The sequence below is a fragment of the Myiozetetes cayanensis genome, unplaced genomic scaffold, assembly GCF_022539395.1.
Source record: "Myiozetetes cayanensis isolate MyiCay16 unplaced genomic scaffold, myiCay2020 scf35, whole genome shotgun sequence".
Lineage (NCBI taxonomy): Eukaryota > Metazoa > Chordata > Aves > Passeriformes > Tyrannidae > Myiozetetes > Myiozetetes cayanensis.
The window spans coordinates 1,572,734-1,589,784 of NW_026087577.1; the positions used below are offsets into that span (position 1 = coordinate 1,572,734).

The following is a 17,051-nucleotide window of genomic DNA, read 5'->3' on the forward strand; positions in this document are numbered from 1 at the left end:
ACGAGCTGGCTTCAGCCGTTGTTGCTCCTGTCTGTCTCCCTCCCGGCTGAGCTGGCGTTGGAGGCGTCCAAAGAAAATACATTCGCAAAATCCGTCTCGGATTTACTTCGGACCTCAGGCGGGAGGGCGTCTGTTAAACAGCTACACTAATAACCCGGACTTTTATATTTTAAATTACACATTTCAAGCTACCGAACTGGGAGCAGAAACCACGCCTGTGCTTTAACATTCAATTCTCGGAGATTTAGTGCGGTTTAAAGACCTCTGCTCGTATTTACATGTATCATAGGTGGCAAATCAATTAGACCGCGGGCCTGACCCTCTGGAAGATGAAAACTATGACATGCTTTGGGTTGTTGGGGTTTGTGGTTTTTTTTTCCCCCAAGTTGGGAACCAAGTTTTCTTTTAAACTCCCCCAAATAACCACTTATAGGGTCGTCCTTCTAAGAGGAAAGGGTTTTTTTTTTCTATAGCGCATCTAAGATGTCAGCAATAGGCAATTAGCAAGCGGTCACCTTCAGTTAGAACGGGTTTATTTTCTTTTAAAATGTCGACTGTCAAACTACGTAAAGAGCCTGTTTCAGCCACAAATTACGACAACGAGCAGCGTTGGGATCTGGGGGTATGAGATTCCACCCTCCCCCCTCACCCCCCAAACTATTTGGAGGGATTTATTTGCAGAGCAATCACGAGAAGTGGGAGAAAATATGAGAGCAAACATTTTCAGCAGATGTACTCACGCATTGAATTATCAGGACATCCCATTTCTTTGCCCAAAAATTTGCATGCGGGGTTGCTGCTGCCAGATAATCACTGGGTTTGCAGAGCTACAAATATTGCGTAACTCTCTAATCAAATGTATGAGCTGTTCGGCTCCTGCAAAGCAGAAAACTTCAGGCTCTCATCTGAGCTTTTTTTTTTTTTTTTTTTTTCCTTCTTCTCTGGTCACCGTTCCCTTTCAATCTCACATTTTTTTTTCCTTGCATACCAATAAAGCAGATCTACGTAAGTTTGGGTCCATTCCATACACAAAGGGAAACTCTGCAAGAACAAATATAAAAGATATCAGTCAGAGAGGGGGTGGAGGATGGAAAACTACTTCCTTTGCATGTTATTTCCTTGAATTATAAGGATTACGTTTCAGTCGAAATGTTCATTGCAGCCGTGGCATGAAACAATCTTGGCTTTGCTGCTGTAAACACGATGTTTAAAATAAATTAGCTCGTAATAAGATCCCGGTTTCGTAGATACTTAAAGCTCCGTCAGAGAGAGCCGCATTGGCAGCTCTACAGCCACCATGTAATACATGTAATTCTAGATTTGTGGCACACACATTCACAGATTCAAGTAGTGGGGAGTGTGTATTATAAGGCGTGTCATTTCACTGCGTATCAGACCCGACAGACAGATGGTTACAAATTCGGACAGGAAACAAATCCTTGATAAAACGGGAATGATCGGGGCACGGTCCTGGGGTTAATTTAGGCGGATTTTTTTTTAATTTTATTTGTTTTGTTTTCCTGTGCGATGACTTTGATTTTCCCACTTGAAAATAAAGCAGGCGGCGAGCAGATCTGCAGTTCTACCTTGAGCAACCGAGGAGCTGAAGGGGGGGATGCACAGGTAGAGCAAAGCCCATCTCTGGCCAGCGAATCCGGGCAAACCGGGAGAGGCAAAAACCCAGAGCAAGCCCAGAGCGAAGTGGAGCTTTTAGGGTGACGGGGAATTGCTCGAGACTTTCGGCGTTACCCTCTCCAGCCTTCGAACTTTGCAGAAATAGCTGTTTTGCATTGGGGACGGGCTCAAAGCGGGGGGTGCGAACCCTGCGCACCTCCGGGGCAGCTTTGCCCTCCTTAGAACCCCCCCCGACATCTCGATCGGTAACAATCAATAAACTCAGCTTTTGACCATAACTCAAGGCTCTTTTTTAGCCATAAAAGGTCGGGCATAGATTTGGTATTAACAAAAAAACGCAAGAGGGCACAATGCGGTGCCGGACACCGGAGGAGATCGGGATTTAGCAAAGGATGAGGGAAATACTTCGATTTTCCATTTATCTTCGGAATACGGAGCTTTTGCAGAAACGAGAGAGGGGAAAGATGCAATAGATGCAAAGGGATGGTTGGGTTCAATCGAGCGCAGCTTTCCTGAGCAGGGAGTGCTAATCTATGGTAATTAGACAAGCACGAACCGAAATATGTTGTCAAAACCGATTTCTTCTCATATAGCAAATCTAACTTAATCAACCCGGCAGGATCACCTCCTTGCAAAGTTCGCACAAAAAACTTTTTATTTCTTTTTTTTTTTCCTCTCCCTCCCCAGCCCCCTCCCAGGTTTTATTTAACTCTAGCGAAGTACCCGGACATTTTAGGACGATTTGCAAACACGAGGGGTTTAAGTTTTCCGAATGCAAATGATTAACTCTTCCCCCCCCCTCCCCTCCACTTACAGCGGGTATTTGTCCACGTTACATATGTGTAAATATATATAAATATATATAGGCGCGCACACCGCCATCCGTGCAGACGGGCGCTCGCACACCCCCGCGCTGAGCTCCGGGGGAGGGAGGAAGGGAGGGGGGGAACACACGTTTATTTATTTATGAAGCTCCGAGCGCGCCGGGAATGTTTCTTTCGGCAGATATTATATATTTGGTTAAGGGGGTGCATTTCTGTTGTTTAAAAGGGAGGGAAAAGGGGGTGGATGGTTTGTTCTTAGGGTCCCTGGTGCAATCTCAGCTCCTCATGGGTGCTATTTTGCAACCTCAGGCGCCTGCTATTGGTCAGCCCATGATCAGATGGTTGTATTTCCTTGTGTCCCTCGCTGGCACCACGCCATCTCCCTTCAGCTAAAACCCAATCTCCGATATACTACTAATAGCTAAACCACTTGGACTATAAAACACAACAAATCATAAAGCCGGGAAAGGACGGCGAGGCTCCTTCCAATGAGTTCTTATTTTGTCAACTCGACCTTCCCGGTGAGTCTGGCGGCGGGGCAGGAGCCCTTCCTGGGACAGATCCCGCTATATCCCTCGGGCTATGCGGATCCTTTGAGGCACTACCCCACCACCTATGGAGCCACGGGCGTCCAGGAGAAGGGCTATTCCTCCTCTCCTTACTACCAGCAAAGCAACGGAGCCTACAGCCGCGGCTCCGCCTGTGACTATGGGGCCGGCGGCTTTTTCAGGGAGAAGGACCCTGCGTGCGCCCCCCCCAGCCTGGACGAGGTGCCCTTCGCCCCCGAGCCGCGCAAGTCGGACTGCGCGCAGAGCAAAACTGTGTTCGGAGAGAGCGAGGAGCAAAAGTGTTCCGCCCCGGTTTACCCCTGGATGCAGCGGATGAACTCTTGCAATAGTGAGTTTACTCTTTTACAGAAATAAATACATCAATCTCCTCCCCCCCTTTCTTATTTGTTAACCGCCAGAGAGAGAGAGAGCGAGCGAGCGAGGGAAGCAGGAATAAGGTTCACTTTAGAGCCCAAACTTCCAGCGGGGAACTTAGGCGACACGAGAGGCTCCAACTTGCTCCTGACACGCACCAAAACTTCCCACCGCTGAAGCATTTTCTCCCAGCAACCCCCCCGAGCTAAAAACTTTGCCCCGTATTTAAATCCCAATACAGTATTTCTCTTCCTCCCCCCCCCTTTTTTTTTTCTCTTTTCCACATTCCAGTTTGCGTGTCACTCAGCTACAACGATTTGTCTCTGTCTTTCCCCCAACACGCACAGGGAGATATCTTTTCTAAATCAGATCTGGATGACTTTACACACACACACGGACCCACACCCCCACGCAGCTCCCTCTCTCGCTGGCTACCCGATCTGGAGTTAAATAATATAGAAGTGTTTAAATACGTGAAGGGAGACGGTTACATTTTTAATGAAATTCACGCATAATGAAAAGTCTGCCTGGGGAGGATTCTTTTTTCCCCCTGGTGATATATGACTTCTTTAAGTGCTGTTTCCTCAATCAGAATTAAAAAGAAAAAAAAAAAAAAAGGAAAAAAACAAAACAACAACTTGAGGGGGGGGGAAAGAAAAATAATAGAGGCTCGCTACCCTCCTTCCCCTGTTTAGATGCATTTGTTGCCTTTTAAGTTCCAAATTGATGTCCATTAGCGCAGGGACATAAAGTGTTGTGTCCTCTTTAATGCAGAGTTTGGGCAGATCGATCCACTTCATTATTGCTTAAATGCTCAGATCTATTACAGTTGCCGGTAGGGTGGAAAACAGCGAGGGCGGGCGAGGGGGGGTGCTGAGAACACCTTGCGATTTTTCATGCCGGAATAAGATAGATCTGGCCCTGTCTCCCCAGCCCTGCTCGGCCGGGCAAGTCCAGCATTAACCCCCCTGCGCGGCCGCGGATCCTCCGCGGCTGCGGCCCGGCCAGGGAACCTCTCAGGGCTTCCCAAGCGCGGGGCTTCAGCTGCAGTTGGCCAGAGCCTTTGGAGGGCAGGGGAGCGGCCACACAGCCCTGTGCGGGGCGGCTGAGCCGGCATCTCCGCGCTCCACTAAACCTCGGGGCTCCCCTTTTTTTTTTCCTCTCCAGGGTCCTTTATTCCTCTCCTTCCCCCCTCCATTTCCCCCTATTTCCCCCTCTATTTGTTTCCTACGTGTCTCCTATTTGTTTCCTATTTTTTTTTGCGGGTGTCACAGGTTCTTCCTTCGGGCCCAGCGGCCGTCGAGGCCGCCAGACCTACACCCGCTACCAGACGCTGGAGCTGGAGAAGGAATTCCACTTCAACCGCTACCTGACCCGGCGCCGGCGCATCGAGATCGCCCATTCCCTCTGCCTGACGGAGCGGCAAATCAAAATTTGGTTCCAGAACCGCAGGATGAAGTGGAAAAAAGAGAATAAATTGCTCAACTCCTCGCAACTCAGCGCGGAGGAGGAGGAGGAGAAAACGGCGGAGTGAAAGTATTATTTAAAACACACACAGGAAAAAAAAAATTAGGGAGTGAGTGAGTGTGTGTGAGAGCCGAGAGGATGAGGGGGGTGTGGGCTGGCTGCGAGGACAGGGAAAACCTGCACGTTGGTGGGACAAGCCCTCTGCAGCAGCGGCAGCAGCAGAAAGTTTGGGCCACCAATGCCATGGACTCGTATTCCCAGTGTTCTGTTGTGTCCAGAAAAAAAAATTCAGGCTTCTAGTTGCGTTTTTAATTATTTTTTTTTTCCCTTCCTAGACCTCCCTTCCCTCCCACTCCACCCCCCTCCTCCCCCTGCAATGAAATAATAATAACAATAATTAAAAAGTGAAGAGATAGAGAGAGAAGGAGGGAGAGGAAGGGAAAGAGGAAAAAAAAAAAAAAAAAAAAGGACTCCTAGCCGTGTTTCTACCCTTGGTGTCACTGTTAGTAATCTGCTAACTCTTGTATTTAATGGAAGTGCTGCAATATATGTCATTTGGGGTGTTTATTGTCTTAATTTTGTAAAAATGTTTCATGCACGGTTGACATAGGTTTGTTTAGTTTTGTTTTTTTTCCTTTATTTTTTTCTCCTTTGGTAAATTAATCAAGCCCTGGGGTCTTTGTAATTTGTTTTGGGGAGGGTTTTTTTGCCTCTTTTTTTTTTTTTTTTTTTTTTTTAAGGAAAATCTACTGAAAGAACGAGTACTACCTAAAAGGATGCAAAAGCAACAACAGAAAGTTCTATTTTATTAATTTTTGTACGTGTTGTGTTTGAAGTTTGTCTTAGGTATGAACATGGAATTCTCTAATAAAAGCGAAGTCTTCGATCTCACGCACACCCCCCTGTCATTATTATTGCTGTTATTGTTATTATCTTTCCCTTTTCCAGGGGAACTTGCCACTCTTAAGGAGCAGAGGGTTGTAAAGAAAGCCTTGCTTCCCTCTGTATGACAATGTCTTCTAATCTGCAAGGACAAGCAACTCGAAGCAACACGGAAGTTACAGTGGAGAGATAAATCTGGTTTTCCCTCTTTTTGTCTAATCTCAAATGGAAGACCTTTCACCAATAGTATTTCCTCGCTGACATTCTGCTTTAGTATCGCTCTTTTTTATTGTTACAGTACAAAGAGTTATGACGAAACGCTCTCCATATACATAATAAATCAAGGAAACGGGCAAAAATATGCTCTCATTCATCTACCAAAGATACCTAACATTTGCCTAGCATCTTTCAAACATCTGCTCCCTTACTTCACATCCCCAAATCAAAGCGAAGTGTATCGCAAAAAAGTCCAGATTTCCAGGGAATTTGCCCTGCGAAACCAGGAGCTCCTCAGCTCCAGGGATTCAGCGTCCATTTGAGGTGGGTGAGGGGGGGGAAAGGCGTAAAAAAAAAAAATTCTAAACTAAATCTAACGAGCTCTTTTGAAGGAGCAGATTTTTATTTTCCCTTGAAAGCGTTTCCAGTGGCTCCTTGGGAGAGGCGGACTCCGCTGGGGATGGGATGGGGACCGTTCCTGCTCCGCACCAAGGAACCCCGTGCAAGCAGCCAACTTTTCCTGGGTTTGGGCAATGAAACGAAAGGAACTGCTCTTTCTGCTGAGGGATTTAGATCTGCGAACAAGCGAGCAGCCCAGCCGATTTCGGACACCGTTTTCTGCAGCTTCGCGGGGGGAAAACGCCTTGAAACAGCATCTCCTGCCTCCCATCCCCTTTCCCCACTCCCCAGCAGAAATACCTATGTATGAATGCATTCCCCCATGCCACAAGCTGGTTTAATGTCAGTCACTTTTAAAATCAATTCATGCAGAAGCTTCACAGCTGTAGGACATTTACTATTATTGCCACGCTTTTCATTGCCCGTAATTATTATAATTATATGTCACTTTCAATATGGCGCATAATTTCCAATGAGTTGCAGACAAGCAGATGAAATTCCTAAACTGCCTTGGAAAAAAAAAAAAAAGAAAAAGAAAAAGAAAAAGAAAAAAGAAAGGAGAGAGAGAGAGAAAAAAAATAGAGAAGGGGGAAAAAAAAAGAAAGTAATGCTTAACAAAGCGCAGCCCTTTCCCAACGTTTTTACCAATTTCAGAGTGCTTTTGCTCCCCAGTATTCCTTGCAGGTTAACAAATGGGAAGGAAAAACCTCCTAGCACAATGCTGTGTCCAAAGACAACGTGAAACGCTCAGGAACAAGAATATCCTAAAAGCAATGTTGTCAACCAGTTCCACCGGCCGGATTTTCCCTCCTTTTCCTTTCTCCTACCCCCTCGTTTCCCCCTTTTTTTTTTCCTTTTTCTTTTTTTGTTTTATTTTCCCCTCCAGAATTAAGGTGCGACCGCATCGCTGGCCCCACGCTCAGCGTGCAAGAAACCTCGACTTTTCTGGCCAGAACCACGCGAAATAACCCCAAAGCACACACGGTCCCTCCTCAACAAGCAGCTTCTCATTGCCCCCCACTCCAGATATCACCAGAGAAGACCCTCCCGGCCTCCCAGCGAGCCGGCACCTCATCCCTCGCCTCCTCCCAAACTTCCCCGCCGCTTTTTTTTATTATTATTATTTTTACAAAAAGGAAGAAATCAAAGACTTTAATAAAAAGGACAAGAAGATCCACGCGGGGACAGCGCGGCGAGAACACACCACCCCAACCTCCCCCAATATCCCTCCACGCGGTTTTTTTGGGTTGTTTTTTTTGTGTGTGTGTGTCGTCTGGGTGTCGATTTTTTTTTTTTAATTTTTTTTTTTTTTTGGAGAAGAAAAAAAAAGAGGGAATAAAAGCGTGGTGGGACGGGGGCCGTGGTGGGGAGAGGAGGGGATGGGGAGGTTTTGGGGGGCTCGGGGGCCCCCCCGGGAGGGGCTGCACCGCCCCCGCGTTGCCGGCAGGTGGCGCGGTCCGCCAAGGTGGGGGGCGATGGCGGCGCCGGCGCGCCCGGGGATTTGGGGGCGCCGCGCACCGAGTCGGGCCTAAACGGCTCCGCGATCGTCATTATTTGTAACCATAGAGCATGAATTACCTCTTGAGGTCATCAGTGAGAATTTACGACTGGTCAACAAAAGCACGTGATTCCCAAACGCACCCCCCACCCTCCCCCCATATTTGGCCGCATACATAGCAAAAACGAAGTACAGTGCATTGCTATAATTCATTAATACATCATAAATCGTCAAGCACAGGGTTATAACGACCACGAGCCACAAATCAAGCCCTCCAAAATAACCCAAATGAGCTCTTACTTTGTAAACTCGTTCTCAGGGCGCTACCCAAATGGCCCCGACTATCAGTTACTAAATTATGGGACCAGCAGTTCCATGAACGGTTCTTACAGAGATTCAAGCACCATGCATTCCAGCTCTTATGGCTACAACTACAATGGGATGGACCTTAGCATCAACCGCTCAGCCTCCTCTAGTCACTTTGGGGCTGTGGGGGAGAGCTCCCGCGGTTTCCCTTCTCCAGCTCAGGAGAGCAGGTTTAGACAGGCGTCTAGCTGCTCCTTATCTTCTCCCGACTCCCTTCCCTGCTCCAACAGCGAGAGCCATGGAGGCAAACCCGCCCCGTCCCCCTCCGACCAAGCTACTTCTGCCAGCACCACCAACACAAATTTCACAGAACTAGACGAGACCAGCGCGTCCTCGGGAGCCGACGAGGGCACTCCAATAAGCAGCAGCATCCCCCGAGCGCAGGCAGAGCCCATCGCAACCTCCACCGCAGCAACAGAAGGGCAGGCACCTCAGATATTCCCTTGGATGAGGAAACTTCACATTAGCCATGGTACAGCTACTTCTTTTTCCGTCGTTGTCGTTGTTGTTGTTTATTTTCGCACCCCCCTCTCTTTTTCTCTCGTCTTTCTTTTTTTCTTTTTCCCCTTTCCCCCCCTTTTTTTCCCTCTCCACCCCCCCCCACCCCACTCCCTTTTTCCTCTCCTTCCTTTTATTCGGTGGAGGCGCTTTGATCAGAAACGCAGCTATTTATTGCTTTTGTATTTCTTGCTCTGATCGCTGCTTTAAAGCTGCCTCTGGCGCCTGGAAGGGAGGGGTGTGGGGGGGTCGATTTTATTTTAGTTTCTCTATTCTTTGCCGCGAAAGGGGTGCTTATTTTAAGCTCGTAGCACTATGTGGACGGTGGGAGAAGGTAATTTAAAAATTGAGGCTAGGGGGGTGTTCCTTGGGGGTGGGGGGGGAAAGGAAAGAATTGACCATTAAAATGGCATTATATGCACAGATGGGTCTCCCAGTCCTTTCCTACTCTTATTTTGCCGGGTGTATTCTTGACAATCTGCTCTTAAAACCAAAATTGCGAGGAGATACACGGGGAGTAGCGACCCCCCCCCCCTTCCCTTCTTGGTTTTCTCCTGGAGACAAGAAAGCAGCACTAACCCTGACATTCCCTGCAAACAGACCCAGAAACACCCCAGGCAGAGGCGAAAAAAGGGAGATTTCAAGCTCTCGCTTCTCCAGTTAAATTATGGATATTGAGTTGGGAATGTCGGTTCTGGAGGGGCCAAGGGTGGGGGGTTTTACACGTGTCTGGGGGTGTGGGAGAAAGAGGAGGAGGGGGGGCTGTTATTTGGGGAATAAGCAGCTTTCCAAGCTGCAGGAGCAAGGCGAATATTTTACGCCGGTTTAAAAAAAAAAAAAAAAAAAAAAGGAAAAAGAAAAATAGCCTTAAACAAAAAGAAATTCTAGCAGAAAGCCAAAAACCCAAACCCCGCTGTTGTCCGTGTTATTCAGACATGACTGGACCAGACGGTAAGAGGGCGAGGACAGCGTACACTCGCTACCAGACCCTGGAGTTGGAAAAGGAATTCCACTTCAATAGATATCTCACCCGCAGGAGGAGAATAGAGATCGCTCACGCTCTCTGCCTCTCCGAGCGCCAGATCAAAATCTGGTTCCAGAACAGGAGGATGAAATGGAAGAAGGATAATAAACTGAAAAGCATGAGCTTAGCCTCGGCGGGCAGCGCCTTTCAGCCATAAATTCTAGAGGAGGAATATCGAGGAGAAAGAAGAGGAGGCGAGAAGAGAGAGAAATAAATAAATAAAGCGCCGCAGATCTTAGTTCCCGAGTACTGTACAGTGAGGCACCTTCTTTTCGGCATGTTGTTGCTATTCTAAAACAACTCTTATGGTACTGTTATCCCAGGACTGAGTTCATGTCTTGTTCTGTTTGGGGTTTTTTTTTAAAAAAAAGATTTTTTCTTTTTTTTTTTTTTTTTTAATTAAATTTTATTTCCAGATGCTCCTCATGCTCTTGTTGTTCTTATAAATGTATGTGTCCGTGCTCTCTTGATGCTTTCTGGAAAGCTAGCATGTGTTCTGTGAGCTCTTTAAATGTTATAACTTATTTATAAACTGAGAACAGATACGATTGTTTGTTTATTTGTTGGGATTCTTTTCTTTTCCCTCTTTTCTGAGTTTACTGCTTTTGGGTGAGTTCTTCTCTGCCTAAGCTAAAATCGGGGGTTCCTGCACTACAGTCGCAGAAAAAAAATAGTCTAAAAAACCAAACAAAAATTTAAAAAATGGAAAAAAGAAAAAAAAAAAAAAAAGGAAACAGCTCTTGTATCTTTCTGTCTTAAAATTGTCCAGTCTGTGTTTTAGTCCAAACTTCAGGCCAGGATTTCTAGTCCCAGGCTAATTCCGAGACGTACTCTTAGACGTGGGTAAACTTCACTATTAAAAGGAAAAAAAAATGTATAAAATCGGACCAACAATGGAGTGCTCTAATGTTTGTAAATACTAGAAATATTTCTGATGTGACTAATAGCCGGGTCGTAGTGGGCAGAGTGAATGCAATGTTATGTGTAAAAATGGCATCTGTCATGTCTAGCTGCCTGTTAGTACTTTGCCAATAAGCTTTTTGTATTTGTTTGTAGCTTTACTTGAAGTCAAATAAACGTTTCTCCTATTCACAAAAGGCTCCCGGTTGCACTTTGTACACAACCTCGGAGAACTGCAGCTCGTGCTAAAGCCGGGGAGATGCCTGGCATGGAGCTGGGAGCCCTCAGCAGAGCTGCAGCCTCTCCTGGGCATCCCTGGGAGCTCCGAGACACCAAATATCCCCACCAAACACCTTTCTGGCACCGCGCGGGAATAAAACACCAGGCTTCGCGCTGCCCCAAAACGCCGTGTCCCCCAAAACAACACAGTCCCCCCCCCCAGACACCGCACCGGATCGCACAAACTGCTCGCAAGTCCTTCAAGTTGCACTCCCGCGGTTTAAACGCTTCCCCGGCACACTCGCGTGCGTTTCAGGAATTGTCAGCTGTAAACAGGCACATTTCAAAAGCCAGAGGTATCGCAGACACATCTACGAACGCGTCAAACTGTGCTCTAGAGATTGCAGGTCCGTGTGCTGGCAGAGATCTGCTGAGGTACCGAACACGTCTCTAAAGAACACATTTCTGTGCTAAGCTGAGCTCTCCGCCACTTCTCGTCCTCGGGTTATTGTGCTTTTACCTCTCAGCCTCTGGCTTAACATGTAAATAACAGCTCGCAGCTCTGCAACTACTGACACTACAACGAGGCATTTTGGCTGCAGATAATTTAACATCATCAAAGATGGCAAATGTTGCCATTTCGCTACCCAGGGAATCTAACAAGGCACGAGATACTCCGGTTTAAAGTCGCTCGATTTGGCAAAACGCCACTGACATCTCTACAATACAAGCTTAGGCTTTTTTGTTCGTAGCAAGTAAAGTTGGAGCTTAAAACTTACCAAACTTAATCTCCCACTGTTTAGGTACTTCTTAAGTGATTTTGAGAGGGATGTGAAGTGGACTGTCAGATCCCAAACCATTTGCTCGCCTTCCTTTGGTATTTTTTTTTCCTTTCTTTCCTTTTTTTTTTTTTTTTTTTTTTTACCAATAGCAAACTATACCAAAAGTGGGTATGACATTTAGATGTCAAATGGATAGGGTTTTATCTAGAAGTTAGATCGTAAAAATCGCCCAGACCTCAGACAGATACCCCTCACTGGCTCTCAAAAGTCACGTGAGGTCCATAAAGTTAGTTTTATGGTTTTGGGGAGTTGACAATGTACAATATATTTCACATTCTCTAGAATGTTAAGTGACACTTTAACTGCTTGGTTTGGCTTGTAAGGGGCAGCAATGGGTGAGCACTTTTCCAGATGAGATAAACGTTGCAATTGCAGGGAACATGTTTTGCGGGTCCAGTTTTCAGTCCAGGGAGCCAATAGACTGGAGTCCTGAAAGTAAGTTCTTCTGAAATATTATCTGCTTAAACTATTTTAAAGGGTTGATATGGCTGAAGGCTGAGCGGGGAGGAAAGAGGGACTGTCTCTCTTTCAGAGCTTTATTTCTCACTTTTAGGAGGTCCTAATTCTCATCCTCCCGAGAGCCGGAATTGCATTACATTTCCATCCCAGCTTCGAGGCCCGCAAGTAAACTTTGTGCAAGCGGGAGAAATAGAAAAAAAAAAAAAAAATCTGTAAAGGTTCATTATCATCGCAAAGCAAACTCCATCCTGCCTTTGCCGGGGGACGTGTGTACTTCAGGCAAAGTTTGGGTTTGTCCTTCGACCTGTGAAAGGGCTCCTGCTCCTGCTCGTTCAGTGGAGGTGGTTCGGGGTGGTTTATGCTGCTCGCGAACAGCCACAAACCCGGCCCATGCCTTTGCATTTCAATCAGCTCTGTTCTGTCTGTGTTCTTCAGGTTGTTGTCACCTTTGGATTTTACTTGTTTTCACCTGCTTGCCAAAGAGATGTGTGCAGTTTGTTTGGTTTTGGTTTTTTTTTTTCCTTTGGGCCTGTGTAGAGACCAGGGTTGGTTGGTTTGTTTGGGGGTCTGTTTTTGTGTTTTTAGCCCCAGGGCTTTTTTTTTTTTTTTTTTTTTAATTTTAATTTTTTAAAATTTTTTTTCCTCTTGGGTTTCGGCTTGTTTGGGGTGGTTTTTTCCCCTAATAATGCTAAGGAGTGTCCTCATATTTCCGTAGTTCATTTCTACCATGTGGAGACTCTGCTGACCACTGTTTTGTCTCCAGCCTGTCTTGAAGTGCTACAGAAAAATAATCAGAGAAGCTGCACTTTGCCTACGGACCCTCCAAACCTTGTTGAACCCACCGGGATCTCCCAGATTCCCTTCTCTCCCTCTAAGGGTGACAACTTTCTGGGCCAGGCGGGCAGCAGCGCCTTTCTTTGGGAAAATAAACAAGTTAGCGGGGAAGGGCAGGAGAGCAGGGCCGGCCCTGGAGCGGGGCCGAGGGGCTGCGGTGGGGGCAGGTGGTCCCGGCCAGGGCTTCCAGCTCAGGGTCCTCGCAAAATAGGACGGTTAGAGCAAAATAGAGGGGGAAACCCCCAAACTCGAACCCCCAACCCAGTCCTGGAGAGGCTCCTTATTTTTTTCCTTTTGAAAGCCCAGTCGTCACATCTACAGGGGAGGTGTGGGGGGGGGACACTTCACCCACACCTGAACCAACTCCCTTCATCCTCCTCTCTCCTTAAAAAATAAAATAATCTTTAAAAAAATAGTTCACAGCAAAGGTGCTGGGGGAGAATGGTGGTTTCCTAGAATTTAGAACAGTCACGAGCTTCTTTTTATTCCCCCCCTCTTTCTTTCTCCCTTTTTTACGGTAGGACAACATTTGGTGGACACATGTCCGTCTCTTTTACACAAAGCAGAATGTCCCCCTTTAGCACACTTTGGAGATTGCTTTTCCTTCCTTGGGCTGTTTTTCCTGTCCTGCTCCATGTGTGTCTCCTCATATCTTTGCCATCATCATCTGAACTTCTGGCTTCTCCCGGAGCAGTCAGAGGGTGGCCAGTGCAGCCCCGAATCTGCTCCGGGAGCCTGTAAACACAGATGCCAAAGCTGCAAATCCAGGCGAGGGAAGGGGGCTGCAGGGAGCCTTCCCTCTCCAGCAGACCGGGGTTTGTGCTGAACAGCCTCTCCCTGATCTCTGCTTTTCAGTGGATAATAAAGATATTTTATGGGATGCTGAAGGACTTGGTGATTTTGGCCGCACGAACACGATGGGCTGCAGGCGGTTTGTCCACACGGGCTTGGAGAGATTTGGGGAGAGGGGCGTGGGGAGAGGGCTGTGATGGTGGTGGGGTTAGACCAGGTGGTGGCCTGCTCTTTCTTCACCCTTCTCGTCCGTGCTGGTGACCAGAAATTATTTCTCCTGATTTATTAACGACCTATTTAGGCAGGAAAAGTGACTTCCCTTCACCTTAACGTGTGCCTGGGATATAACATTGCATCCAGTGCCTTCACGTACCCTAAAACACCGTGTGTCCAAAATACAGTCATCCACCCGCGTATCCAGAGATTATCCCTTCATCCACCTCTTCCCTATCCATCATCTGCATCACTGTCTGATCCCCACACCAAGGTATTCAGTTTTTATAATCCTAGGCAAACTTCCAAATCCACTCTGATCACGGGAGATACAAGAGAGTTTTTTGCCTTTTTTTTTTTTCTTTCAAATACCAGCATTTCTAATCAGTTGGTGTAGAAAACGTGTTATTTAAAAGGGAGGGGGGGAAAGCAGATGCAGAGTTCCAGAGCAAGGGGATTTGCAATGCAGTTTAGCTGCACGATCAGACGCCTGTAGGGGGGACAACAGGTAACAACCCTGGGCACCGGGAAAGAGGGTTTCGTTTTGGTTTTGGCATAATAATACCACCCTTACAATCGATCACAAGAAATCCTGTCCTCTCTGGCCATGAGATCTGTTTTCTACCTTCAGTATGTAGCATTTTTTGGGGGTTGGTTGTGGGGTTTTTATCTAGTTTTGTTTTAACAAGCTGGATTTTTTTCTTTTTTCTTTCTTCTTTTTTTTTTTTTTTTCTGCTTTACTCAGGCATTTTTTTCCCCTTACGTGGTGAAACGTCCAGCTTCCTGTGAGGAATCATTGTCTGGCGTTTTACAGCCTGGAAGGGGTCACAGGTTTAGCACAGGCTTTCCCCCCCCCCCCATCCTTTAGAGAGAAAAAAAAAAAAATCTCCCTGTTTCTGGTGAAAAGGAAGTATAAGGAGAGTAAACAGGAAAGCGGAGCTCTGACCGTGCAGGTAGGCGGGGATTTTCCTCTGCATTTTTCATCGCTTCTCTCACTTTAGTGCCTCACATCAGACGTGGGACAATTAGTTCTTCTGGAGCTGTAGAGACAGAATAAATACAAAGTGCTTTAATATCGAGTCTGAGAATATGGAGAACCTCCAGGACGTGATTCCTGCTGAGGAAGGCAAAAAAAAAAAAAAATCTCTTGTTTTAAACGTGCAGTTGTGCAGATATTCGTGCCGTGGCTTCGGGTTTAGGTGAGGAAACCTCTGATTTAAGGACTCTCAAACCTAAGGATGGTGATGGCCTGGGCAGGTGGGGGCTCTCTGCCCCAAAAATGCGAAGTGAGGACCTTCCCTGTGAGTTCACCTGGCTCAGGGTACCTCTGCTTAAGAAATAGGTGCCACTATACCCGATTTTCCCCCTTTTAGCCCCCCTGTCCTGTCCCTTTTTTTGTTCAGTAAATGGTGTATAAGCCTGGCTGGTACTCTGAAGGGGCAAAAAGCCCACCCCCAGAGCAGTTCTTTCTCACCCAAGAGCCAAGCTCAGGTTCCCCAGACTGCGAGAGCCAAGATGAGCATCTGTATTAATTACACCCTCATCAAACTGCCTTTTTGGGGGGGCATCTCCCCGGGGCAGGGCAGGAAGGGCCCCTCCTGCCCAGGCTGCTGTTGAAGAGTCGAAAAGATGGAATTTCACCCGTAAAACACCCGTTTGGTTCCCGGGTTCGTTCAGCACTAAACTGGGGGGTGGAGGGAGGGAAGAATGTGCCTGTGAGCGGCACAGAGAGGTTTGGGGAGCTCCTCCGTGCAAAAGGCAGCTCGATGGTGCAATGCCGTTGTCAGGCCATTTTGAACGTCATGGCTTTATTTATTTTATTTTAGAGTTTGGTGGGTTTTTTTTTTTAACGTTTGTGCGGTTTAGACCTTCCCTGCTCGCTGGGTGCAGCGTAACATAAAAATTCAAATATCCTTCCACCCCAAAACCCAACCAAGAAAGCCACAGAGCAAACTAAAAACAACCCCAAAACAAAGAAACCCCACCAAAAACAAACTTCGCCAAGGTAACCTAGTTACAGATGTGTATGATGTCTTATTTTATTCAACAAAAAGTGATTAAAATCTGTTAAAGGATTTAATTAAGAGAATTAAATGAAAAGGAAGGGGCACAAATGAGTTGGAAAAAAAGCGAAGCTATTCTAAACGATTAAATCGCCATTTTAACAGTATAATGGGGTTTGCATACTGAAAAGAGAAATCAGAGCTCATATCTCATCAATAATTCATAGGCAAGAGGGATCATTCCGAGGTCAGCAGACTTGTACAGCCCCGGCTCCTCTCTCGGAGGAGAGGGTGAGCATCGTATCACAACACGACACGGACCCCGGGGCTGCCGGGTCACCTTTTTAAGGAAAACATAAGCTCCAGGGTTTTGTGGTGGGGATTTTTTCTTTTTTTTTTTTTTTCCATTTCTTTCATTCTCTCCCCCCCCTTTTTTTTTTTTTTTTAATTTACCAAGTCCCCCTGCCCGCGTGTGTCGGCAGTAAGAGGAGGGGGAGGGCTGCAGAAGGGTTGGACGTGGTTCATATTGCTCCAATACAGACCCACACCAACAATGTGGTAATTATGCTTTTGAGAAGCCAAAGGGATCTCCATTTCCCCCCCACTCCCCCTTTTTTTTTTTCTTTCTTCCTGGCCACAAAAATGAAGGTCGGGAGGCTACGGGTCCTTATCTGCCCTGGAAGGGATGGGCTGGCGGCAGGGACGAGAATTTGCACCGCTCGGGCTTGTATTTCATTCTGTTTGGAGGAAAACTCCGATTATTCACCTATTTTATTTGCCACAGTCCTGTAAATTAGTCCAGCCTGCACGCACCCGCCGTGACCTCCCCAAGAAGGGAAAGCTTTCCAAAGGAGCCGGCCCCTTCCCTCCAGCTCCGCTCCCCAAACCCCTTTCCCTCCCCCACAGCTGAATTTCAGGCTGAGAAATTGCTCTTTCTTTCCCCCAACCCCAACCCTTTCCTTTTTTTTTTTTTTTTTTATTACACGTCCGACCTGAAGGGAGCAAGCTGACGGGATTATTTAAAATCCTCTTGATAAAGGTCTCTCAATTAGGGAAG

General features: G+C 46.8%; 3 protein-coding genes across 3 annotated transcripts in view; 2 read left to right on the forward strand and 1 right to left on the reverse strand.

Annotated features, from left to right (window-relative positions):
* Window positions 1-17,051, reverse strand: part of SNX11 (sorting nexin 11) — a 393,545-nt gene that overhangs the window by 140,998 nt on the left and 235,496 nt on the right. The gene's annotated exons all lie outside the window — the stretch shown is intronic.
* HOXB6 (homeobox B6) lies at window positions 2,620-4,938 on the forward strand. The gene is made up of 2 exons (XM_050327982.1): window positions 2,620-3,356; window positions 4,657-4,938. Exons 1-2 carry the CDS (start codon window positions 2,948-2,950, stop codon window positions 4,914-4,916), a joined length of 669 nt encoding a protein of 222 aa, XP_050183939.1. The 5' UTR covers window positions 2,620-2,947; the 3' UTR covers window positions 4,917-4,938.
* On the forward strand, window positions 8,133-10,466 carry HOXB5 (homeobox B5). Its single transcript, XM_050327975.1, has 2 exons — window positions 8,133-8,682; window positions 9,642-10,466. Exons 1-2 carry the CDS (start codon window positions 8,133-8,135, stop codon window positions 9,887-9,889), a joined length of 798 nt encoding a protein of 265 aa, XP_050183932.1. The 3' UTR covers window positions 9,890-10,466.